Genomic DNA, 27357 nt, shown 5'->3' on the forward strand with positions numbered 1-27357 from the left:
TTCATCCCAAAGTGCGCAGCTAGATGTCGGTGGAGATTCTCAGTCATCTAGATCAGGTGCTTTTGCAAAACTTTCTTGCTTTTTCTTTGAAGACGTTTCGCTTCTCATCCCAGAAGCTTCTTCAGCTCCGAAGGGATGGTGGGAAAGGGAAGGATTTATATTCCTCGCAGAGCTGGTCATTGGTACTCTCTCTGAGTCGTTGAGGCCACCTGGAGTGCAAATGGGTATGAAGCCTTCAGCCTGAGGCCAAGAAGGCTCCACATCCATTTGCACCACTCAGGTGACCCTGAGGACAAAGATAAACCTCCAAGTGGCCTCAACGACTCTCTCAAAAGATGCAAATGACCAGCTGTCTGCAAGGAGTATAAATCCTTCCCTTCCCCACCATCCAGTCAGAACCTGAAGAAGCTTCTGGGATGAGAAGCGAAACGTCTTCCAAGGCAAAACAAGAAAGTCCAGTTGCTCCCTGAAAAAAAGCAAAATCCTAACTTATAATCCCTGGCATTTCCCACCAGGTGGGTTTCCTCCAGTGAGGAAATCCCCTTTCTCTGTATCCGCCATTCCCCTCCCAAAAACGGTCCTTTTCCGATGGATGATGCAGTCCTGGCTAAACAGAGCAGCTTCAGAAATGGTCTGGGCTCTTTTGCCGTTGATCCAAGCGACTTTTTAACAGTTCCAATTTGTCCCCACCGTTGTTTTGCTGCTTATTCACAAGGCGTTAAAAGATAAAAACAATTCTGAAAATGCGTACAGTGGATTGTGAAGTCTTCTCTCTCTCTCTCTCTTCTTGTAATGTTCAACGATTGCACATGAATGGACCAGCACACACAGGAGGGCCTCCTCATAAAAGAGAGGTGATACTTTCCTGTTTGCAACTGCTCCTTCAGCTGGCTTCTGCTGTTAACTTTTCTTTGCCTATAGTTAAATCCCTTTCTGTAACTTCCTGGATTGGCATAACATTTTGGTGAGAAGCTGTGCCAAGAATCCTACCGCAATTTCCCGCAGTGTTGAACAACAGGTGGAGGCTGGACCAAAATTGTTAATATTCAAAGAGATGTAGGTAAGAAAAAAGATTTTCGGATCCTATTTTTAAGGGAGGGAGGGATCTGTGTGTCCCCAAACTGAGTCCAGACTTGATGGCTAAGCTCCTCATTCCAGGCCTCTCCCACTAAATCACTTTTGTCAATGTTTTTATTCCCACCGGATAGTCCTCCTCATGTTTATTGTGCTGGAAAGAAAGGCAGTACCGAAAGCTCAAGGAAAAACCATGCATCTTGTTTTAAGGTTTGCATGTTGTGACTCGGCTGGTTAAAGCCTGCATCCTTTCCTGTTTTTTTTTTTTGCTTGTTCTAGGAAATCTTAGTGTGTTTGCAACTTCTATCCCATCCAGATACAAAAGGAGAGAGGGTGATTGTCCAGTGCCGTAAAAACAATCAAAGCCCTAATTGCATTTTGACGCTGATGGTTGAAGGACATTCTTTATTTCTGGGGAATTGTAGGATGCAGAGAGAGAGAATCCTTCGAAAGGAAAGCTTGGATCAATGTTCTATTTCACATTATTTGCCGGAGGGGGTTTCAGCAGGAGCCCCCCCCAATTTGACGGTTAAGGAGGGATCGACTTTCCGTGTCTGTGGGAACAGGCCTAGGCAAACCATCTCTGAAAGCAGAAGAAGGCTTAAGCCAGTGTTTCTCAACCTTGACAATTTTAAGGCACGTGGACTTCAACTCCCAGAATTCCACAGCCAGCATTGCTGGCTGTGGAATTCTGGGAGTTGAAGTCCACATGCCTTAAAATTGTCAAGGTTGAGAAACACTGGCCCTTAAGCTGTTCGGGACAGAGCGATGCATGAGGCAAACATCTCTTTTTACAATTATCTGGCACGAAAAATGTGCTTTCCAGGTTGGCGTTGCTATGCCGGTTTCCGACTTGCAGCAACTGCAGGAAAAGCCTTGCTGTGTCAACGTCCAGATCTCCGTTTTCTCGACTAGATGCAGAATCTCTCTGGAAACTCAAGGGCTCAAGTGCCTTTCCTGGAAGGACTCCTTCGTTTGCAAACTTTGTGGTGATGGGATGGAGTCTCACAAGCTGACTTTGCCTCTGGCGATGGAGAAACGGCAAGTTGCTCCTTCTGGGACAGAAGACGAGATGTTTACAAGATCGGAAGGCCAGGAAAGGAACGTATATGGTGGTTGGGGGGTTTCTTATCAGGTGGAGGGTTTTCTTCAACTACGTCTGTCTCTCCATCCTGATTCATGACATACTAGGAGTTGGAGAGAGAGGGGGAGAAAGTTAGGCGGAGTTAATATTTCCAGACCACAAGCTACTACTATGTTTCCCTGATGATGATGATGACAATAATAATAATAATAATAATAATAATAATAATGATGATGTTGGAAGGGACCTTGGAGGTCATCTAGTCCAACCCCCTGCTCAGGAAGGAAACCCTACACCATTTAAGACAAATGGCTGTCAGTCTCTTCTTAAAAACCTCCACTATTGGAGCATTCACAGCTTCTGGAGGCAGGTTGTTCCACTGGTTAATTAATAATAATGATAATAAAGTTGGAAGGGACCTTGGAGGTCATCTAGTCCAACCCCCTGCTCAGGCAGGAAACCCTACGTCATTTCGGACAGATGGCTATCCAGTCTCTTCTTAAAAACCTCCAGTGTTGGAGCATTCACCGCTTCTGGAGGCAGGTTGTTCCACTGGTTAATTCTTCTATCTGTCAGGAAGTTTCTCCTTAGTTCTAGATTGCTTCTCTCCTTGCTCAGTTTCCACCCGTTGCTTCTTGTCCTGCCTTCAGGGGCTTTGGAGAATAGCTTGACTCCCTCTTCTTTGGGGCAGCCCCTGAGATACTGGAATCCTGCTATCATGTCCCCCCTCGTCCTTCTCTTCATTAAACTAGACATACCCAATTCCAGCAACCGTTCTTTATATGCTTTAACCTCCAGTCCCCTAACCATCTTTGTTGCTCTTCTCTGTACTCTTTCTAGAGTCTCAACATCTTTTTTACATCGTGGTGACTAAACCTGGATGCAGTATTCCAAGTGTGGCCTTACCAAGACCTTGTAAAGTGGTATTAATACTTTACGTGATCTTGATTCTATCCCTCTGTTAATGCAGCCCAGCACTGTGTTGGCTTTTTTGGCAGCTGCAGCACGCTGCTGGCTCATATTTAAGTGATTGTCCACTAAGACTCCGAGATCCCTCACTGTTACTACTATTGAGCAAGGTACCCCCTATACTATACCTGTACATTTGGTTATTATACTATACCTGTACATTTGGTTTTTCTTGCCTAAATGTAGAACCTTCTTGCCTAAATATAGATCCTGTCTTATATATATATATATATATATATATATATATATATATATATATATATATATATATTGCCTCCAAAAGAGGCACCTGGTCTTATTTTCAGGGGATGTCTTACCTGCTTACCTTAGGACCCCCGCAGCCCGACACCTGTCACGCCGCTGTGTGATTTCTTCTGTGGCCGCTTGCGGCAGCATGCCACATGCTGGTGCCTCCACTCGGGGCAGGAGGCTGTGTGATGTGTTGTGCCGTGGCATGCGTGCACTGTGGCACCACAGCAACGAACCGCACGTGGCCTCCTGCCACAAGTAGCGGCACCAGTGCAATCGGCATTAGCCACGCAGCCTCCTGCTGCGGGCGGTGGCACCGGAGCAATGCGCCACGTGGCGTGCAGCCACGAGCGGCTGCAGAACTCAACCAGCAGCACAACAGGTGTTGGGTGTGGGAGGCCTGGCTGCAGCGGTCCTAAGGTAAGTGGGTGCAGGGCACGTGGAGCAGCCCCCAACCCCCAACCTCCCCTTGCTTGATTTTTACCTGTGCGCCTTGCCCCAAAACTAGGGCTTACTTTGGGGGCAGGGCTTATATTAGTGGCATGCATGAAAATCAAGCTAGGGCTTATTTGGGGGGGAAACGCGGTATGTTTTTAGAGAGCTTAACACTGTAAACCAGTGGTTCTCCGCCTGTGGGTCGGGACCCCATTTGGGGTCGAACGACCATTTCACGGGGGTCGCCAAACAACGCAGTCCACCATTTTCCCCCCCTTTTCCTTGGCTGTGCTACTCCCTTTTATTCTATTGGCTTTTGAAAGCCAATAGAAGACACTCTCTTGAATAGGGTCTAATTTTATTGGCTTTCCAAAGCCAATAGGAATTGTCCAGGCTGTCTCTGCCCTGCTGAGCCCGCCAAAAGTCCCGTTCTGCAAACGGTGCTGCACCAGTTGACTAGTCCTCGACTTACGACCGGTTGAGTAGTCCTCAACTTACAACCAGTTGAGGGTCGCGGCATTAAAAAAGTTGAGAACCACTGCTGTAAACAATCGGCAAAACAGAGCACAGCTAATCCTCAATTTACAATCTTTATTTAGCAACCGTTGGAAGTTAGAACAATTAATCAGTGGAAGGACTTGCCTCCAGAAGTTGTGGGTGATCCAACACTGGAGGTTTTTAAGGAAAGATTGGACAACCATTTGTCTGAAATGGTTTGCTGGAGCAGGAGACCCCAGACCATTTCAGACAAATGGCTGTCCAGTCTCTTCTTGAAAACCTCCAGTGTTGGAGCATCCACAACTTCTAGAGGCAGGTTGTTCCATGGATTAATTGTTCTAACTGTCAGGAAGTTTCTCCTTAGTTCCAGGTTGCTTCTCTCCTTGGTTAGTTTCCATCCATTGCTTCTTGTCCTGCTTTCTGGTGCTTTGGAGAATAGCTTGACTCCCTCTTTTTGGGGGCAACCCCTGAGATATTGGAACACTGCTATCATGTCAAAAATAGATCATGCCAGACAAATCTTATTGCATTCTTTGACCAAGTGACAAAATTAGTGGATCAGAGGAAGACTGTGGACATAATTTACTTGGACTTCAGTAAGGCATTTAATAAAGTAGATCACAACTTACTACTTGATAAGATAGAAAAATGTGGGGTAGACAGAATCACCACCAGATGGATCCGTAGCTGGCTGACCAGCTGTACTCAGCGAATGGTCCTCAATGGAACTGCATCTACATGGAGGGAAGTGTGTAGTGGGGTGCCCCAGGGCTCTGTTCTGGGCCCAGTGCTCTTCAACATCTTCATCAACGATTTGGATGAAGGGATAGATGGGGAACTCATCAAATTTGCAGACGACACCAAGCTGGCAGGAATAGCCAACACTCCAGAAGACAGGCTTAAGATACAGAAGGAGCCGAGGTGGCGCAGCAGTTAGAGTGCAGTACTGCAGGCCACTTTAGCTGACTGTGTTCAGCAGGTAAGCGGTTCAAAACTCACCGGCTCAAGATTGACTCAGCCTTCCATCCTTGCGGGGTAGGTAAAATGAGGACCCAGATTGTTGGGGGCAACGTAAATATATATATACATTGCTTACTGGTGTACACCGCTTAGAGAGTGCTTGCACTTAAAGCGGAATATAAGTCTCATAAATAAAAATAATAAAATAAAAAAATAGATCTGGACAGATTTGAACACTGGGCACTATCTAACAAAATGAAATTCAATGGTGAAAAAAGCAAGGTTCTACATTTAGGCAAGAAAAAACAAATGCACAAGTACAGCATAGGTGGCACCTTGCTCAATAGTAGTAACTGTGAGAGGGACCTCGGAGTCCTAGTAGACAATCCCCTAAATAGGAGCCAGCCGTGTGCTGTAGCTGCCAAAAAAGCCAACACAGTGCTAGGCTGCATTAACAGAGGGATGGAATCAAGATCACATGAAGTGTTAATACCACTTTACAAGGCTGTCAGAATCCAATCATATTTCATCTTTAATTATCAAATATAGAAACTCCCAATTCTGCCTTCTTTGGATTCTGCCATAAGAGGGAGAGAAGGGGGAGAACAAAGGGGCTTTATGGCCCTCACTTCCTTCAGTAGACTTCAAAGAGCTGAATGCTGAATGTGTGTTTATTGTAACCTATTGTAACCTCAAAGCGTTAACACCAGAGAACATTAGCATTAACAAAGAAGAGTATTTGCCTTTCATGTAGTTATCTGAAGTCTCCATCCAGACGGAAGAAAGAAGAAACGGGGTGGAATTGTGATACTTGAAACTATCACTGGGAAGGGGGGTTGATTGGGTGGGACTACTGGGGAACCCCTTAAAACCTTGAATGGGAGAGCTTGGACCCCAAGTCCTGTCTAGCATGCCTGCAACCATTTTCTCTTAATAAAGGATTCCTGTTGGAAGAACTATTCCAAGAGTTCTGTCTTCTTAAGATGCAAAGTGGGGTGGGTCCTTACATTAGACAGGACTTGCAAAATTAATCCACCTGGAAGGTAGACCCTTGCCGGGGGATTTTGCAAAAATTTACCATGTCAGACAACGAAGCAAGAGAGGGAGAAAACTCCCTGGAAAGAGAGCCGCTGACCCAGTTGGAACCTTGCCAGATGTTGGGATCCGAGAGGCCAGATTTCTCAGAAGAAGAAGTGGTGGAGACACAGGACCACAAGCCTCGCTGGTCGATGGGCGTTGGAAAGAAAAGCGAGTGGGGAAAGGAATCAAGAAAAGTGACCCTGAGACGGGGGACCAAGCAACCAGAATGGAAGCAGGAGATGGAGAAATCCCTGCACGCAAGTGAAGAGGGAGGAAGCTGTATGCCGTACTCAGACTGGATCCTAGAGAGAGCTATTGACCTGATGAAGAGAACTCTCAGCTCCCTAGGAGAGGAGATTCCTGAGCCCTACGCCCGCCCCAGTTCCTGGAGCCACAAAGGGAGAGACACCGAGGGGGACGTGGAACCTGCAACCCCAGGGACATTTACTGATCCAGGAGCTCCCACCCCCTACCGGACCCAAGATGGAAATCTGGACGGAAGACACTACCACCCACAATGGAGGCACCGATCCATTCCAAGACGTCCACCGTTGGAGGTGAAATTCAAAGGGGAGCCAACACGCTTGGGGTTTTTCCTAACCCAAGTCCTCAGCTACATGGAGGAATATGGGCAGGACATCCCCAGCGACAAAGCCCGCATCCGGATCGTGCAATCTGCCCTGGATGGACCAGCTGCAGATTGGGTGGTGAACCTGCATGACTCCAATGCCCCAGAACTCAGTAACTTCAACCGTTTCATGTCCTCGTTGAGAAGACGATTTGAAGACCCCCTGGCTGATCGCAAAGCCCGTGAAAGAATAACAACGATGAGGCAGGGCAAACGCCCAGTGGCTGAGTATACACAAGAATTCCGAGCCATTGCCAGCAAACTGAATTGGCCAGAAGACATCCTCCTTGGCCGTTTCAAAGACGGACTAAACTATGATCTATATGATGCTTGCCTGCCCCGAGGAGACCCACATCGACTTGAGGAATGGTACGTCTTGGCAGAGGAAGCAGAGATCGACATATTGAAGAGGCATCGCCGAGGAAAACAATGGAGCCGCCCCCCGCCTGAGCTGACACACCAACCGGTGAAATCATCGGATACAGCCAAGAAGCAGATGGGGTGTTTCAAGTGCGGAAGAGAAGGGCATCGAGCTGTAGAATGCCGCTCAAAGGCCCCCCAGCACAACCCAGACAGATCCCCAATCAACAAACCCAGAGGGTATTCAGCTAAGCCAAAAGAAACAGCCATGAAAATGATGGAAATTGCAGAAAACCCCACCTCTGCTCACCAAGGGGAAAGAACTCCAGCCTACACCACAGGGACGGTGGATGCCTCAGATGACAGCTCGGAAGGCGAACCCCTGGTAAGTGGACGCATCACACCCATCTTCAAAACAGTGACTATATTAATCCCCCCCATGCCCGAAGCTGTGAAGGTGAAAGCCTTAATAGACTCTGGCTGCACCCGCTGCCTCATTAGCCCAACACTAGTGGGGAATCTGGGCATCCCATCCAGGAGACTGGAACAACCAATCTCATTTGGCCAGCTAGATGGATCCATAGCAGGGGGGGTGCCAGCTACCCTAGCCACTCTGCCAATACACCTCTCCCTGGGCAACCATGAAGAGGACTTAACGTTTGTGGTGACCCCAGGTATGGAATGCCCAATGATTCTAGGGATGGAATGGTTGAAAAAATGGAACCCCTGGGTAAATTGGAGGACGACAGAAATCAAATTCCCGAAGGGGGACCCTATGGACTTAAAACCCCAAGGGAGGCTACCAGAATCAAGAATAGAAAAAGCATCCATAGGAGAGGAAAAAAGATTAACAGAAATACCAGAGGAATATAGGGACCTTGCTGAAGTCTTCAGTGAGGAGAGGGCGAATGAGCTTCCCCCCCACCGACCCACAGACTGTACCATTGAATTCAAGCCTGGGGCAAAACTCCCGAAGCCCAGATTATACTCCATGAGCCCAAAGGAGAAGGAGGAAATGGAAAGATTTATAAAAAAAAACCTGGAGAGAGGTTTCATTGAACCAGCTAAGCCTAAAGTGGCTGCCCCGGTCCTTTTTAGAGAGAAGAAGGATGGCTCTTTACGTTTATGCGTGGATTATAGGGCCCTGAATACAATCAGTGAAAGCAACCTATACCCGCTGCCCCTCATGAAAGACATGCTGTCACACCTATCGAAAGGGAAAATTTTTTCTAAACTAGACCTAAGGGAAGCTTACTATCGCGTGAGAATCAAGGAAGGGGACGAATGGAAGACTGCATTTAACTGCCCCATGGGGTGCTATCAATTCAAAGTCTTGCCATTTGGATTACAAGGGGGCCCTGCAGTCTTTATGCAACTAATCAATGACGTTCTAAGGGAGCACCTGTTTAAGGGGGTCCTTGTTTACTTGGACGACATTCTTATCTTTACCGAAACAAAAGAAGAACACGTCAAACTTGTCAGAGCGGTTTTAAAGAAGCTGCGAGCCGCTCACCTATATGCCAAACTCTCAAAATGCGAATTCCACCAGGAAAGGATAGACTACCTAGGCTATCGCATATCCCCACAGGGCATTGAAATGGACCCGGAGAAGGTCAGAGCAGTATAGAATGGGCACCACCCCGCACAAGAAAGCAACTACAAAGTTTCCTGGGCTTTGCAAATTTTTACCGCCAATTCATCCCCTCATTTGCACAGATAGCCTTGCCCCTCACCAACTTACTAAAAACGAAGGGAACATCCTCAGTAAAACCTAGCCAGCCACTAACATGGACAATGGAGTGCCAAGCAGCGTTTGAGAGACTAAAGAGACTTTTTTCTGCCGAACCAGTACTAAGGCACCCAGACATGGACAAGCCCTTCATAATACAGGCAGATGCAAGTGATGTGGCAGTGGGGGCTGTGCTATTACAAGAAAATGATGATGCAGTATTGCAACCCTGTGCATATACATCCAAGAAACTCACGGAAACAGAACAGCGCTGGCCCGTATGGGAGGAGGCTTATGGGATACGTTGGGCATTACTCACATGGCGACAGTTCCTGGAAGGCAACAAAATCCCCTTCCAGGTGTGGACTGATCACAAAAATTTGGAAGCCCTGAAAACTTCCAGGAAACTCAATCCCAAACAAGCCCGCTGGTCCCAGCATTTTCACCAATTCCAATTTAAGCTCAAACATTTACCAGGAAGAAAGAACTTCCTGGCAGATGCACTATCTCGCATGCCCCAATATAACAGCGCACGAACCACAGACTCTAGACCAATAATGGCAGAGTCACAACTGGCAGCACCAGTAACCACAAGAACCCAAGCCAAATTAAAACCACAACTGGACAGCCAAACTGGAATTGAATTCAGAAAAAGTTTGGAAACAGATGAATGGTTCCAGAAAAACAAAAATGTGTGCACAATGAGAGACGGGTTGCCTTGGATAGGGGAAAAGTTATATATACCAACAACTCAAAGAGTAACTTTCATGCACCTTTGCCATGACACAAAATCAGCAGGGCATTTTGGATTTGTAAAAACTTTACATTTAATTAAACGGCAATTTTGGTGGCCATCCATGAAAAAGGACATTGAAAGTTATATAGCCAGTTGTCCAAAATGTGCCACGGCAAAGAGGTTGCAAGGGAAAGTGCCAGGACTATTGCAAACAGTGGCAAGTCCCTCAGCCCCCTGGAGAGAAATAGCCATGGATTTTATAGTGGAATTGCCAGAAAGCAATGGGAATACTGTGGTCTGGACGGTCACGGACTTGTTTTCCAAACAGGTGCATTTTATCCCTTGCCAAAAGATTCCCACTGCAAAAGCCTTAGCAAAACTTTTCATCCAACACATTTACAGATTGCATGGGGCACCCCAACGCATCATCTCTGACAGGGGGGTGCAATTTACGTCTGCATTTTGGAAGGAATTTTTATCCCTCTTAGGAACCACTCAGGGACTGACATCTAGCCACCACCCTCAAGGAAATGGGGGGGCTGAAAAAATGAACTCAGTACTTAAGCAATATTTAAGATGTTTTCTTAGTTTCCAGCAGACCGAGTGGGCGGACTTACTCCCTTTTGCAGAAGTTGCCTACAATAATGCAGTCCACTCCAGCACAGGTTACACTCCTTTTCAAATAGCCACCGGTCAAAGTTTCAACCCCATGCCAGAATTAACCCCAAACGAACCAACGATCCCCTCGCTGAAAGAATGGATGGAAAAATTACAAAACACCTGGCCAATAGTCAGAAAAGCACTAGATGAAGCTAGGCAGGCTTACAAAACACAAGCCGATAAAAAAAGGGTTGAGCCTACACCATTCATTATAGGAGAAATGGTGTACTTATCTACAAAATACCTAAAGTCCCTACAGCCCTGTAAAAAACTTGGACCAAAATATATAGGACCTTTTCCAATTAAAAGAATCATAAATCCAGTAACAGTAGAATTAGAATTACCCAAAAATCTCAGGCAAATACACCCAATTTTTCATTGCAGCTTGCTGAAAAGAGAGCATCAGTCACCTCTACGGCCAAAAATCCCCCCCCCACACCTCCAATCATGGTGGAGGGTGAACAACACTTCGAAATAAAGGAAGTCCTTGACTCTAGGAGATATCATGGAGCAACTCAGTACCTAGTTGCCTGGAAACACCGCCCTCCCTCACAAAATGAGTGGGTCCATAAACGTCATGTCAGAGCCCCGAAGCTATTGAAGAAGTTTCACACAGAGTATCCTAACACGCCTGACTAAATTTTATACTTGTATTTTCTTTCAGGTGGATCTCTCTTATTTTTAAGAGGGGCCGGATGTCAGAATCCAATCATATTTCATCTTTAATTATCAAATATAGAAACTCCCAATTCTGCCTTCTTTGGATTATGCCATAAGAGGGAGAGAAGGGGGAGAACAAAAGGGCTTTATGGCCCTCACTTCCTTCAGTAGACTTCAAAGAGCTGAATGCTGAATGTGTGTTTAATGTAACCTATTGTAACCTCAAAGCGTTAACACCAGAGAACATTAGCATTAACAAAGAAGAGTATTTGCCTTTCATGTAGTTATCTGAAGTCTCCATCCAGACGGAAGAAAGAAGAAACGGGGTGGAATTGTGATACTTGAAACTATCATTGGGAAGGGGGGTTGATTGGGTGGGACTACTGGGGAACCCCTTAAAACCTTGAATGGGAGAGCTTGGACCCCAAGTCCTGTCTAGCATGCCTGCAACCATTTTCTCTTAATAAAGGATTCCTTTTGGAAGAACTATTCCAAGAGTTCTGTCTTCTTAAGATGCAAAGTGGGGTGGGTCCTTACAAAGGCCTTGGTAAGGCCACACTTGGAATCCTGCATCCAGTTTTGGTCACCACAATGTAAAAAAGATGTTGAGACTCTAGAAAGAGTGCAGAGAAGAACAACAAAGATGATTAGGGGACTGGAGGCTAAAACATATAAGGAACGATTGCTAGAATTGGGTATGTCTAGTTTAACGAAGAGAAGGACAAGGGGGGACATGATAGCAGTCTTCCAGTATCTCAGGGGCTGCCCCAAAGAAGAGGGAGTCAAGCTATTCTCCAAAGCTCCTGAAGGCAGGAGAAGAAACTGATCAAGGAGAGAAGCAATCTAGAACTAAGGAGAAACTTCCTGACAGTTAGAACAATTAACCAGTGGAACAACCTGCCTCCAGAAGCGGTGAATGCTTCAACACTGCAAGTTTTTAAGAAGAGACTGGACAGCCATTTGTCCGAAATGGTATAGGGTTTCCTGCCTGAGCAGGGGGTTGGATTAGATGACCTCCAAGGTCCCTTCCAACTTTACTATGATGATGATGATGATGATGATGTCCCCTGTTTCTTCTTTTCTTTAGACTAAGCACACCCAATTCCCGTTCTCCAGCCTCCTTAAGGTCATGTCACAGATCAACTGACCAAGGAGTTCCTTGGGTCTTAATTGAGGGTACGAGATTGTAATCTTTTAAAAGCAACACTCACGCCCAAACTTAAAGAGATGGTTTCATTAAAAAGGGCAAAACACAAAAATTAAAACGGAAGGCGTTCTTAAAAACAACGAATAAAAAAAAAGACGTGCATTTTAATAAAATCACATCCCAAACCTTGTTTCCTGAACTTCTGAAGGAACGGCAGTCCTGTTTTGGAAGTTAGACAAAGTATTAAGAAATGTTAGAAAATGTGTTTATTTGCTTTTATTTATTTTTGGAAATGCAAGTTGACTCTGGGCTGCCCAGGATATTTTGAGTCCTCCAGCAAAGAAGCTAATGAAGCCCCCCACACACACACACTGCTTTGAAGTGGCGAGTTATTTGGCCGCATGGCAGAAATAGTATAGAACAGGGGTAGGCCACCTTGGCCCTTTTATGACTGGTGGACTTCAACTCCCAGAATTCCTGAGCCAGCCTGGCTCAGCTTGGAAAGCTCTCCCTTTCCCCTCAGCATGGCTGGCTCAGGAATTCTGGGAGTTGAAGTCCACAAGTCATAAAAGTGCCAAGGTGGCGTACCTCTGGCCTAGGCCTAGGCTGCTTCATGACTCGTGGACTTCAACTCCCAGAATTCCTGAGCCAGCATGGGGGAACTATGGCCCCCTCATGACTAGTGGACTTCAACTCCCAGAATTCCTGAGCCAGCATGGGGGAACTATGGCCCCCTCATGACTGGTGGACTTCAACTCCCAGAATTCCTGAGCCAGCCTGGCTCAGCTTGGAAAGCTCTCCCTTTCCCCTCAGCATGGCTGGCTCAGGAATTCTGGGAGTTGAAGTCCACGAGTCATAAAAGAGCCAAGGTGGCCTACCCCTGGTATAGAAAATAACCATTTCCTGCCAATAATAATCGGTAGCTGGGGGTAGCCTTGTTGGTCGAACTATACAGTCGTCTTGGGAAGTCCTTTCCTGCAGGAAATGCAAAGCTAACTCCTTCACCTTGGAAAAGAAGCACTCTGACGTTGTGCCATGACCCCCACCCCAAAAAAAGGCCCTTGCATGTCTCAAAACAGAGAAGAAGGGGAAAGATGCAGCTTCTGAATTACATCCAAGGGGGCATCTGTGAGATCCACGGTGCTCTCTGAGCTTGGCGGTTTCCTGGCAGACGTTTCATGACCAAACTAGGTAACATCTTCAGTGCTGGAAGGTAATGACAGCACTGAGGATGTTACTTAATTGGGTCATGAAACGTCTGCAAGGAAACCACCAATTGCAGAGAGAAGCAGGACCTCACAGTCTTACTTCTCCTCCTCCTCCTCCTCCTCCTCCTCCTTCTCAACGAACCCTTCCCCTTCTAACATAATGGTGTTACCTAGCTGGGTTATAAAATGTCTGCAAGGAAACCATCAAGGTCAGAGAGCATCAAGGACCCAACTGTCCTCCTCCTTCTCCTTCCCACAAACCCCCCTCCCTTCTAGCACTGATGAGGTTCCCTAGTTCCCGCCCTGAGTCCTTTGGGATTGGGCGGCATATAAATATTTGTAAATAAATTTGTAAATAAATAAATAGTTGGGTCATGAAATGTCTGCAAAAAGCCCACCAAGCTAAGAGAGCACCAACGACCCCACAGCCCTCCTCCTCTCTGCAATCCCCCCCTGCTCTAGCAGTGATGATGGACCTCACAATCTTCTTCTTCTTTCTCCTCCTCCTCCTCCTCCTCCTCCTCCTCCTCCTCCTCCTCTTTCTCCTTCTAGCACTGATGATGTGACTTAGTTGGGTCATCAAACGTCTTGAAAAAAAACCGCCAAGCTCAGAGATCACCAAGGATCCCACAGTCACTGTCGTCGTCGTCCTCCTCCTCCTCCTCCCCCCTCTCATCCTCCACCTCCTCCTCCTCCTCTCTGCCAACCCCTCTCCCTTCTAGCACTGATGATGTTCCCCAGTTGGGTTATGAAATGTCTGCAAGGAAACCGCCAAGCTCAGAGAGCACCAAGGGCCTCACAGTCCTTCCTCCTCCTTCTCCTCTCCCTCCTCTCCACACACCCCTTCCCTTCTAGCACTGATGATGTTCCCTAGTTGGGTCATGAAACATCTGGAAGAAAACCACCCAGCTCAGAGAGCACCCAGGACCCCATAGTCGTCGTCCTCCTCCTCCTCTGCAAACCATACTCCCTTCTAGCACTGATGATGTGACCTAGCTGGGTCATGAAACATCTGGAAGAAAACCACCCAGCTCAGAGAGCACCCAGGACCCCTCGCAGTTCAACCCTGAGCTCCAAGCCTCCTCTTCTCCTCTTCACTTCTCCGGCCACCCCTAGGTCCCCTTGTCCTTTGGCGAAAGGATTGGAGGGAGCCCCTTTTTCCAACGAGCCCCTTTTATGCCGAGGAATAAATCTGGGAGATGTGCAGCTCCCTCCATCAGGTGCACGGAAGGGTTGCTCAACCTTGGCCGCCTGAAGACGGAGGGACGTCAACTCCCAGAATTCCCCAGCCAGCATGGGGAAGTTGTCATGCCTCGGAGATCTCCGACTAGCCTCTGGGAGCGGAAAGGGCTCCTCTCCCTCCCACAATTGTTTTAGCTTTCTCCTGACCGTCCCTGGCAGGAGAAACGGGATGTTGCTGGCCAAAAAGGGGACAGGAAAAGCTTACCTCTCTCTCTCCGCCGGGTCCTGTTTCGCTCCTTCTGTCCTGGAAGGAAAGAAAGAGAGCATGGCCGGATGAAGCCGTCCCTTCCCGGACGGGCTCCCCCAGGGGGTCTGGGTGACACCCCCCCTTCCTCCCCCTCCTGGCCCACGTACCGCTCTTTCCTGGCCTGGTTTCGCTCCTCTTCGAACCTAGAGCAAAGGCAGGGAGAATGTTAGGGGTTCTCCCCAGGGTGTGGGGAAAAATCAGTTTTCCGATGAATGAGACTGTTCAATAGACAAGTGGAACAGAACAGAACAGAACAGAGAATAGAGTAGAGTATAGAGTAGAGGAGAGAGAAGAGAAGGAGGAGAGGGAGGAGGAGGAGAAGAGAAGGAGGAGGAGGAGGAGAAGGAGGGGAGGAGGAAGAGGAGAAGGAGGAGAAGGAGGAGGAGGGGGAGGAGGGGAGGAGGAGGAGGAGAAGGAGGAGGAGGAGGGGAGGAGAAAAGGGAGGAGGAGGAGGAGGAGGAAGAAGAGAAGAGAAGGAGAGGAGGAGAAGAAGGAGGGGAGGAGGAAGAGGAGAAGGGAGGAGGAGGAGGAGGAGAAAAGGGAGGAGGAGGAGGAGAAGGAAGAGGAGAAGGAGGAGGAGGAGGAGGAGGAAGAAAAGGGAGGAGAAGGAGGAGAAGGGGGGAGGAGGAGAAGAAGGAAGAAGAGAAGAAGAAGGAGGAGGAGAAGGAGGGGAGGAGGAGGAGGAGGAGGGGGGAGGAGGAGGAGAAGGAAGAGGAGAAGGAGGAGGAGGAGGGGAGGAGAAAAGGGAGGAGGAGGGGGAGGGGGAGGAGAAGGAAGAGGAGGAGAAAAGGGAGGAGAAGGAGGAGAAGGGGGGAGGAGGAGAAGAAGGAAGAAGAGAAGAAGAAGGAGGAGGAAGAGGAGAAGGAGGAGGAGAAGAGGGAGGAGGAGGAGGGGGGAGGGGGAGGAGGAGGAGAAGGAAGAGGAAGAGGGAGGAGGAGAAGAAGGAGGAGAAGGAGGAAGAGAAGGAGGAGGAGAAGGCGAAGGAGAACAAGATTGCTATTATTGCTACTATTGATAGTTATTTCTGTCAACGGAGTTAGCTTGGCATGCTCTAATACAGTATTTCCCAACCGAGGCAACGTGAAGGTGGGTGGACGTCAACTCCCAGAATCCCCCACCCACCTTCATGTTGCCCAGGTGAGGAAACACCAGCCCCGCAGGCCCAACGGTCCTTCTCCCAGGCTTCCAAGCGGATTTTGGCTCGCAAGGATTCCCAAGAGCTCTACTATAGTCCTTCCCTGCCTCCAGGGGATGCGCCCCCAGCACGGAGTCCCCCAGGGCTAACCTCTCCCTTTACCTGCACAGGTGCGCACACACCCCCGATCCTGTCATGCACTATAACTCACGACAACACCCCGGAGCAAACCAAATCTACTCTAAAGGAGGGCACCATTGCTTATTTTAATTACTACAGTATACTTCTTTTTTCTTCTTCTCCTCCACCGTGTGAGGTTTCTGAGGATCTGAAAATACAACAACCCTTACTGCAAGATGCAGTCGGGGATCTGGACGTGCTCCATGGGAATCGTGTGAGCCAGTTCCTCCAAGGTGTGAACGTACTGGATTTTGCTGATGAATTTCACACTAAAAGAGAAGAGAAGAGAAGAGAAGAGAAGAGAAGAGAAGAGAAGAGAAGAGAAGAGAAGAGAAGAGAAGAGAAGAGGAGACACACGGTTTTAGTTTCAGCTTCAAAAGGTTCGCTCCTGAACTCGCGACCGTTCGTTTTTTAACAACCGCTCGCAGCGGCAACGGCCTTGGAAAAAGTGACTGGCGGCCCATCCTTAAGGTTACAACGGTCACCACCGTCCCTGAGGTCACCTGACCACCATTTGTGCGCTTGGGAGGATAGCTTGCATTTACGAGGGTTGCAGGGTCTTGCAGTCCTGGGATCGCCAGTCGTGACCTTGTCAGTCAGCTTCTGACAAGCAAAGTCATCTGGGGAAGTTGCGAATGTTCCAACACTGGAAGTTTTTAAGAAGACAAACACCTGGCTGAAATAGTACAGGGTTTCCTGCCAGAGCAGGGGGTTGGGCTAGATGACCTCCAAGAAGACCTTCCATTCTGTCATGGAAGGAAGGAAGGAAGGAAGGAAGGAAGGAAGGAAGGAAGGAAGGAAGGAAGGAAGGAAGGAAGGAAGGAAGGGCGGGCTGTGGGGTCCTTGGTGCTCTCTGAGTTTGGTGATTTTCTTGCAGATGTTTCATGACCCAACTAGGGAACATCATCAGTGATAGAAGGGAGGGGGAAGAGAAGGAAGGAAGAAAGGAAGGAAGGAAGGGAGGGAGGGAGGGAGAGGGAGGGATGGAGGCAGGACCCATTCTGTTATGGATGGATGGATGGATGGATGGAAGGAAGGAAGGAAGGAAGGAAAGAAGGAAGGATGGAAGGAAGGAAGGAGGGGAGGGAGGGAGGGAGGGAGGGAAGAAGGACCCATTCTGTTATGGAAAGGAAGGAAGGGAGGGAGGGAGGGAGGGAGGGAGAGAAGGAAGGAAGGAAGGAAGGAAGGAAGGAAGGAAGGAAGGAAGGAAGGAAGGAAGGAAGGAAGGAAGGAAGGTAGGTTTTAAAATCGGATCCGGTCACGGGATGACTTGCTTAAGGACTGCATTGTTTTTTCTGGTCTCTACTGTGGTGGTAAGTTGAGGACTCCCTGTGTGGCTATTAGTTTAGAGGATGCTGCTAACAACCCTACTCTGTGTGAAAGCAAAAGTGATTAAGTGGCTTTTAAAGATATGGAAACCAAGAGAGGCCAAAACAAGCAATCATTTCCAAGTATCAAGCTGGGATTCGCTCCAGCTTTTATTCGTTTACCTGATGAACGGCCGAGATATCGCCAGCACCGTCCGAATGAACCAGGAAGGGTGAACGATTATCAACGCTTTCAGGTTTTTCCGGAGCCTGTGAAAAAAATGAAAGGCGATGCAATTTTTTTTCGCAAAAAAAAAAAAAAAAAGACCCAAAGCAAAACTGGGTTAAAACAGTCACACCTCAGTGAGAACATTCTGCACCACTACGAATCTTAAAAAAGAAGCTAGGTTGGTGTCGTGGTTAACGGCACCAAGCTGGAAGTTTTCTTAAATTAAATTTTTGATGTGGCCCATAGGATCGTCAAGAATCAGAAACGATTGAATGGATGGCATCAAACTAAATTTTATTAAATTATTACATGAGTAATAGTAATAATAATAATAATAAAGTTGGAAGGGACCTTAGAGGTCATCTAGTCCAAGCCCTTGCTCAGGCAGGAAACCCTACACCATTTTGGACAAATGGCTGTCCAGTCTCTTCTTAAAAACTTCCAGTGTTGGAGCATTCACCGCTTCTGGAGGCAGGTAGTTCCACTGGTTAATTGTTCTCACTGTCAGGAAGTTTCTCCTTAGTTCTAGGTTGCTTCTCTCCTTGATTAGTTTCCATCCGTTGCTTCTTGTCCTGCCTTCAGGCACTTTGGAGAATAGCTTGACTCCCTCTTCTTTGGGGCAGCCCCTCAGATACTGGAACATTGCTATCATGTCCCCCCTCGTCCTTCTCTTCATTAGACTAGACATCCCCAATTCCACCAATTATATGTTTTAGCCTCCAGTCCCCTAATCATCTTTGTTGCTCTTCTCTGTACTCTTTCTAGAGTCTCAACATCTTTTTTACATCGTGGTGACCAAAACTGGATGCAGTATTCCAAGTGTGGCCTTACCAAGGCCTTGTAAAGTGGTATTAACACTTCACGTGATCTTGATTCTCTCCCTCTGTTAATGCAGCCCAGCACTGAGTTGGCTTTTTTGGCAGCTGCAGTACACGGCTGGCTCATATTTAAGTGATTGTCCACTAGGACTCCGAGGTCCCTCTCACAGTTACTACTATTGAGCAAGAGACCCCCTATACTATACCTGTACCTGTAATAATTATTATTGTTAAGGGTTATCACACAATCAGCCAGCTGTTCAGACTGGAATTGGAATTTTTTATCCACCTATCAAGTCCTTCCCAAGGACCTGGGATGGGCAGATGTTCACATTTTGTGATGCTAGAGCAGAGGTGGGGGATGATGGCCCTTGTTTGACTTGTGGACTTCAACTCCCAGAATTCCTGAGCCAGTTGAAGTCCACAAGTCATAAAGGGGCTATCGTTCCCCATCCCTGTATTAGAGGTAACATAGCTGTTCTGATCCAAACTGCTCTTTTGCAATTGACCAATGGCGAATTGGTCAATGCCAACGTTGCTCAAGTCAAATTCAGCATCGGTCAGTAAGTTATTATATTAATAAATGTATTCATATAAATAGTCTTTTGTGTTGTAACGAGCTGGGTAATGGGTTGTGTGATGACATCCTGAGATCTAATGTAGTGATATCCTGAGTTCTGTGGTGCACCATCCTGGGTGGTTGGCTGTGTTGTAACATCCTGACTAATGGGCACACAGCCAGCACCTCAACTACTCAGGATGTTACGAAACAGCCAAACAATCCACAAACAATAGCTCCTACACAGCCAAACAATCCACCTACAGCAACTAAGCCAGCACTCCACAGACCCCCACCAATATATAGAGAGAGACAGCAGCTCCGATCACACTTTGCTCGCACAAGCACGAAGCCGAAGACCCCAGCCTGAAGATGACGAGTGGGACCTCGTCGAAACGTCGCTAAGATACTCTCAATCTTACACAGGAAAAGACCCGAATACACCAAGACCTGCATACCTATACTCGTGAAAATCTACGAAAATATATACTACATTTTTGCCGCAGTTGTTGAGCAAATGCTGTGGTCATTAAGCAAACAACATGGTTGTTAAATGCACTTATTGTCTGCAATAGACAGATCACATGATCGCTGGATGTGGCAGGCAGCTGTAAGTGTGAGAGGTTGTCGAGCAACCAGGATTTGATCACGTGACCATAGAGTAGTGGTTCTCCACCTGTGGGTCAGGACCCCATTTGGGGTCGAACGACCATTTCACGGGGGTCGCCAAACAATGCAGTCCGCCACTTTTTTCCCCCTTTCCCTTAGCTGTGCTACTCCCTTTTATTCTGTTGGCTTTGGAAAGCCAATAGAATAGACTCTCTTGAATAGAGTCTAATTCTATTGGCTTTCAAAAGCCAATAGGAATTGTCCAGGCTGTCTCTGCCCTGCTGAGCCCGCCAAAAGCCCCAGTCTGCAAACGGTGCTGCACCCGTTGAGTAGTCCTCGACTTATGACCGGTTGAGTCGTCATCGACTTACGACCGGTTGGGGGGTCGCAGCATTAAAAAGGTTGAGAACCACTGCCATAGAGGGAGGGGTTTGAACTATGAATCGAAAGGGGAAGTAACTTTAAGGGGGGGTCCATCATAACTTCAAATGGTCACTAAGCAACCAGTCGTTAGTTGAACACGATCTGTATAGAATTGTAACTGTTTACGGTTATAACAATACTTTTAATGTATTTATTTATTCAATTTATATAGCCACACCTCTCAAACCAGTGACTCCACCTGGCAAACCATCCTTTTCTTTTCTCCCCCCCCCTCCTTTTTTTGTGTTGTATTTTTTTTTCACTTTTTTTAAAAAAAAAAAAATTGGGAGGGTTGTTGCCGTTATTTTCTCCCTTTCATAGCGTGTGCATTTCTGTCAGGATTATCTTTTGTGCTTTGTTTTTTTCTTTCTGTTGTTGTTATTTTAAAACCTGCAAAAATAAATCAATAACTGTTGATGACGGGTCCTCAAGTCATTTTTTTGACTCCTAGCACAGCATAATTTTCCTTCTGAAGCTGAGTACAAACACAGGAACGTATACAATTGGGGTCTTTGGGCCATAAATTTGATAGATACATGATATGGAGATATAGATGGATGGATGGATGGATGGATGGATGGATGGATGGATGGACAGACAGACAGATAGATAGAAGGTGGATGGTGGAGATATACATGGATAGATGGATGGACGGACAGAAGGACAGACAGAGACACAGAGACAGACAGACAGACAGACAGACAGATAGATAGACAGATAGATAGAAGGTGGATGGATGGAGATATACATGGATAGATGGATGGACGGACAGACAGACAGACAGATAGATGGTGGATGGATGGATGGAGATATAAGATGGACAGATGGAGAGATAGATAGATAGATAGATAGATAGATAGATAGATAGATAGATAGATAGATAGATAGATAGATAGATAGATAGATAGATAGATAGATACCTGCATCATAGATGATGGATGGAGACAGACAGATGGAAAGATAGAGGGATGGATGGATAGATGAATAGATAGATAGATAGATGGATAGACAGACAGACAGACGGATGGACAAATAGATAGATAGATTGAGATATAGGGATAGAGATAGAGAAATATAGATATGCATAGATATATGAAATTTATGGCCAAAAGACCCAATTATCAATGCCTTGCTCTGAGGATTCCAGGCCAAACATATTTAAAAAGGAGTAAAATGCTTGGATATGAGAAAATGCAGACACACACACACACACACCGCCCCCCATGGAGAGTGGGTCCGCACTGCCACAAAAGAGCAGACGCAGGGCAGCCTGTTCCTCAACTGAACCACGGGTAACTGAGATTCTGGTTTTGATGGCATCGACCCTCCTTACCGTCTGTCAATCATCTGGTAGCACTTTTTCAACCAGCCGATGCCCGGCATTCTCCTCCGTGGAGTGGCGCCATTCAAATACACAATCATGTAGTCTTCGGCCACCAGCAGCTCCAAACTGCTGATCACGTACCTTCCGGAACAAAGAGGAAGAGAAGAAAGAGAAGTGAGGAAAAAGTGAGCCCAAAAAGATATATCCCAAGTCACAAAGTTGGGAGTATTCTTTCAGATTGGGATTTTTTTCCACCTTAGAAACTTTTCAGACAGGTGGACTTCATCTCCCAGAATCCCCCATGATGGGCTGGGGAATTGTGGTTGAGGTCCACTTGTCTTCAACCATGCTGGCTGAGGAATTCTGGGAGTTGAAGTCCACCCGTCTTCAATCATGCTGGCTGAGGAATTCTGGGAGTTGAAGTCCACCCGTCTTCAATCATGCTGGCTGAGGACTTCTGGGAGTTGAAGTCCACCCGGCTTCAACCATGCTGGCTGAGGAATTCTGGGAGTTGAAGTCCACCCGTCTTCAACTACGCTGGCTGAGGAATTCTGGGAGTTGAAGTCCACCCGTCTTCAATCATGCTGGCTGAGGAATTCTGGGAGTTGAAGTCCATCCATCTTCAACCATGCTGGCTGAGGATGGAAGTTGAAGTCCACCCGTCTTCAACCATGCTGGCTGAGGAATTCTGGGAGTTGAAGTCCACCCGTCTTCAATCTGGCTGAGGAATTCTGGGAGTTGAAGTCCACCCGTGCTGGCTGAGGAATTCTGGGAGTTGAAGTCCACCCGTCTTCAATCATGCTGGCTGAGGAATTCTGGGAGTTGAAGTCCACCCGTCTTCAACCATGCTGGCTGAGGAATTCTGGAAGTTGAAGTCCACCCGTCTTCAATCATGCTGGCTGAGGAATTCTGGGAGTTGAAGTCCACCCGTCTTCAACATGCTGGCTGAGGAATTCTGGGAGTTGAAGTCTACCCGTCTTCAACCATGCTGGCTGAGGAATTCTGGGAGTTGAAGTCCACCCTGCTGGAGGAATTCTGAAGTTGCTGGCTCTTCCACCCGTGCTGGCTGAGGCTCTGCTGGAGTTCTGAGTTGAGTCCACCCGTCTTCAACCATGTTGGCTGAGGAATTCTGGGAGTTGAAGTCCACCCGTCTTCAACCATGCTGGCTGAGGAATTCTGGGAGTTGAAGTCCACCCGTCTTCAACCATGCTGGCTGAGGAATTCTGGGAGTTGAAGTCCACCCGTCTTCAACCATGCTGGCTGAGGAATTCTGGGAGTTGAAGTCCACCCGTCTTCAACCATGCTGGCTGAGGAATTCTGGGAGTTGAAGTCCACCCGTCTTCAACCATGCTGGCTGAGGAATTCTGGGAGTTGAAGTCCACCCGTCTTCAACCATGCTGGCTGAGGAATTCTGGGAGTTGAAGTCCACCCGTCTTCAACATGCTGGCTGAGGAATTCTGGGAGTTGAAGTCCACCCGTCTTCAATCATGCTGGCTGAGGAATTCTGGGAGTTGAAGTCCACCCTCTTCAACCATGCTGGCTGAGGAATTCTGGGAGTTGAAGTCCACCCGTCTTCAACCATGTTGGCTGAGGAATTCTGGGAGTTGAAGTCCACCCGTCTTCAACCATGCTGGCTGAGGAATTCTGGGAGTTGAAGTCCACCCGTCTTCAACCATGCTGGCTGAGGAATTCTGGGAGTTGAAGTCCACCCGTCTTCAACCATGCTGGCTGAGGAATTCTGGGAGTTGAAGTCCACCCGTCTTCAACCATGCTGGCTGAGGAATTCTGGGAGTTGAAGTCCACTGTCTGAGTTGAAGTCCACCCGTCTTCAACCATGCTGGCTGAGGAATTCTGGGAGTTGAAGTCCACCCGTCTTCAACCATGCTGGCTGAGGAATTCTGGGAGTTGAAGTCCACCCGTCTTCAACCATGCTGGCTGAGGAATTCTGGGAGTTGAAGTCCACCCGTCTTCAACCATGCTGGCTGAGGAATTCTGGGAGTTGAAGTCCACCCGTCTTCAACCATGCTGGCTGAGGAATTCTGGGAGTTGAAGTCCACCCGTCTTCAACCATGCTGGCTGAGGAATTCTGGGAGTTGAAGTCCACCCGTCTTCAACCATGCTGGCTGAGGAATTCTGGGAGTTGAAGTCCACCCGTCTTCAACCATGCTGGCTGAGGAATTCTGGGAGTTGAAGTCCACCCGTCTTCAATCATGCTGGCTGAGGAATTCTGGGAGTTGAAGTCCACCCTCTTCAACCATGTTGGCTGAGGAATTCTGGGAGTTGAAGTCCACCCGTCTTCAACCATGCTGGCTGAGGAATTCTGGGAGTTGAAGTCCACTTGTCTTCAACCATGCTGGCTGAGGAATTCTGGGAGTTGAAGTCCGGGAGGACAAAGCAGCCCTTTTTTAAGCACCTCCAAAGGGCCAGGAATCGGGCCAACCCATCCTTTTTTAGGGTGACATTTCCCATGTTAGAGATGACTTCGGAGGCTCCCCATCTTGCCTCAACGAGATATCCTCCCCTCCTTTGCAGACCACAAGAAGAGCCACCACTTACAGGAAGAGGTTCTCCATGATGTAATGGTACTCAGGTAGATTGCTGTCTGGCAAATTACAAGCCGCGAAGACAATGATGGCGTTGAGGCCTTCCCCGTAATAACCTAAGAGAGACAGAAGCAAGGAGGGAATTGACCTGCTGAGTTGGCCATGGAGATTCCCTTGCTGAAATACAGATTAGCAAAAATGTTTAAAAATATGTCAGATAGACGTTGGAAATGTAAACATAACATAGGCACGTATTATCATATTTGGTGGACATGTGGGGAAGGCGAAGGCCTATTGGAAGAGCATACATATGTGGTTAGAAAAAATACTGGGCGAACAAGTGGATTTTAAACCTGAACTTTTTTTACTAGGCATTATGTCTGAAAAGATTAATGAGCAGAAATTATATTTAATTCTACATATTACCACAGCAGCAAGAATAATTTTTGCACAGTACTGGAAGAATGAAGGATTGCCATCAGAAGAAGAAAGAATCACGAAAATATTGGAATGTGCAGAGATGGACAGACTAACTATGAGGCTGAAAGATAAAGAAGATACGGACTATTATAAAATTTGGAATTTATTTTATTCTTGGTTAGAGAAAAGAATGAAGGATTAGGAAGTGAGCCGAGGTGGCGCAGCAGTTAGAGTGCAAGTACTGCAGGCCACTTTAGCTGACTGTGTCCAGCAGGTTCAAATCTCACCGGCTCAAGGTTGACTCAGCCTTCCATCCTTCCGGGGTAGGTCAAATGAGGACCCAGATTGTTGGGGGCAACGTAAATATATATATACATTGCTTACTGGTGTACACCGCTTAGAGAGTGCTTGCACTTAAAGCGGTATATAAGTCTCATAAATAAATAAATAAACATGTATTAGCTTAGCAAAAACACCAGACAACTTGTTTGATTGGAAAAATGTAAGGACCCACCCCACTTTGCATCTTAAGAAGACAGAACGCTTGGAATAATTCTTCCAGCAGGCATCCTTTATTAAGAGAAAATGGTTGCAGGCGTTCTAGACAGGACTTGGGGTCCAAGCTCTCCCATTCAAGGTTTTAAGGGGTTCCCCAGTAGCCCCACCCAATCACCCCCCTCTTCCAGCAACAGTCTCAGGCATCACACTCCCACCCCCTTTTCCTTACTGCCGGCTGGATGGAGACTTCAGAGAGAACTACTTGAAAGGTAATAGCCCCATTGTTATGGTTAGTCCTTTTGGCGATATCCACATTCAGTCTCTTTGAACTTGTACTGAAGGAAGTGAGGGCCATAAAGCCCCTTTGTTCACCCCCTTCCCATCACAGTATGACAGAATCCACAGAAGGCAGAAATGGGGTTTTCTATAGTCGATAACTAGAGATGAAATATAATTGGATAAAATTAACATATGTTGATGGGAAAAAAATTACCGTAAATGCCGGCGTATAAGGCGACTTCCGCGAGCGCTGAAATCAGCGCCAAAGACGGGGGTCGTCTTATACGCCAAGTCGTCTTATACGCCGGAAATACTGGTAGTTTCCGGCGTATAAGACGACGTTCTAGGAATGCGGCCCGGCTATAAAGACGGGGGTCGTCTTATACGCCGGGTCGCCTTGTACGCCGGCATTTACGGTAATAAAAAAAGATTGTTGAGAGATTCCCTTGCTGAAATACAAGGGCCTTCAGCCACCCGATGGACCCGCTCCTTTCTCCTCCAAAGACTTGGTTGGAGACCTCACGGTGTCTCCAGAGCTTCTCACCTCCATGAGTTACCACCTTCATATACGGCTTGATCATCTGCAGGTCGATGCGGTGTTCCTGCTCCCCAATAATGACCGTCCTCCACAGACGGCCGTTGGGGGCACCGCCGTCTTCCCCGCCTCCATCTCCAAATAGGTCTGCACTGTCTCCGGGCATGTTTTTGGCGGTGGCCACGGGAGTGTCATCTGAGAAGGAGAGAGAACCCAGAAAATGGGATGAGGGGCAAGCATAACCTGGATCAGAATCACAACTCTTAGAAGCCAATTTATTGAAAGACTAACAGAATGGCTGAGATGGAAGGGACCTTGGAGGTCATCTAGTCCAACCCCCTGCTCAAGCAGGAAATCCTATACCATTTCAGACAAATGGCTGTCCAGTCTCTTCTTAAAAACATCCAGTGTTGGAGCATTCACAACTTCCGGAGGCAGGTTGTTCCACTGATTAATGCAGTGGTTCTCAACCTGTGGGTCGGGACCCCATTTGGGGTCGAATGACCATTTCATGGGGGTCACCAAACCACGCTGTCCGCCATTTTTTTCCCTTTTCCCTAGCTGTCCTACTCCCTCTTATTGGTGGCCACACCCACTTGGGGGTCACCACAACATGGGGAACTGTATTATGGGGTCACGGCATTAGAAAGGTTGAGAATCACTGGATTAATGGTTCTCACTGTTAGGAATTTTTTTTCTTAGATAGCTCTAAGTTGGTTCTTTCCCTGACTAATTTCCATCCGTTGCTTCTTGTGCTGCCTTCTGGTGCTTTGGAAAATAGATTCTTCTTTTTGGCAGACCCTTGGATATTGGAAGACTGCCATCATGTCACCCCTCGTCCTTCTTTTTGGCAGACCCTTGGATAATGGAAGACTGCCATCATGTCACCCCTCGTCCTTGTTTTCATTAAACTAGACCAGGGGTAGGCAACCTTGGCTCTTTTATGGCTTGTGGACTTCAACTCCCAGAATTCCTGAGCCAGCCACACTGAGGAGAAATGGAGAGGTTTCCATGCTGAGCCATGCTGGCTTAGGAATTCTTGGAGTTGAAGTCCACAAGCCATAAAAGAGCCAAGGTTGCCTACCCCTGAACTTGACATACCCAGTTCTTGCAAGTGTTCCTCGTATCTTTTAACCTCCAGTCCCCTGATCATCTTTGTTGCTCTTCTCTGCGCTCTTTCTAGAGTCTCAAAATTATAAAGTGATACTAAAACGTCACGTGATCTTGATGTTATCCCTCTGTTAATGCAACCTAGGACTGTAGTGGCTTCTTTATTGTGGAACAAGTTCCATTAGATTCATGAAATCTAATAAAATTAAACCACATTCTGATTTTTTTAAAATTTGTTCAATGGTTTGGCCACAACACCTTCCCTTCTTCCAAGACATCCCAACTAGGAAAAAGTGCACGCCAAAACAACTAGACACATAGATAGTCCCCCCCCCCCAATACTATCACTCTGCTAATCAACAAATTCCCACAGCCCTGTTATATGCCCTAGGACAGGGGTAGGCAACCTTGGCTCTTTTATG

The 27357-nt window shown here is 47.3% G+C and overlaps 1 protein-coding gene across 1 annotated transcript in view; it reads right to left on the minus strand.

Moving 5' to 3' along the window:
* Window positions 1–361: 361 nt before the first annotated feature.
* The window catches only part of ATCAY (ATCAY kinesin light chain interacting caytaxin), a 52003-nt gene continuing 25007 nt past the window's right edge, over window positions 362–27357 (minus strand). The window contains exons 5-13 of the mRNA XM_039356092.1: window positions 25835–26020; window positions 24107–24209; window positions 21560–21691; window positions 17772–17858; window positions 16452–16550; window positions 15074–15109; window positions 14925–14963; window positions 12456–12488; window positions 362–2261 (exon numbers count right to left, since the gene is read on the minus strand). Coding sequence (XP_039212026.1) covers window positions 2252–2261; window positions 12456–12488; window positions 14925–14963; window positions 15074–15109; window positions 16452–16550; window positions 17772–17858; window positions 21560–21691; window positions 24107–24209; window positions 25835–26020 — 725 coding nt within the window. The 3' untranslated portion in view covers window positions 362–2251. The remainder of the gene's footprint in view (window positions 2262–12455; window positions 12489–14924; window positions 14964–15073; window positions 15110–16451; window positions 16551–17771; window positions 17859–21559; window positions 21692–24106; window positions 24210–25834; window positions 26021–27357) is intronic.

The sequence above is a fragment of the Crotalus tigris genome, unplaced genomic scaffold, assembly GCF_016545835.1.
Source record: "Crotalus tigris isolate CLP2741 ecotype Arizona unplaced genomic scaffold, ASM1654583v1 scf7180000018785.583249, whole genome shotgun sequence".
Taxonomy (NCBI): Eukaryota; Metazoa; Chordata; class Lepidosauria; order Squamata; family Viperidae; genus Crotalus; species Crotalus tigris.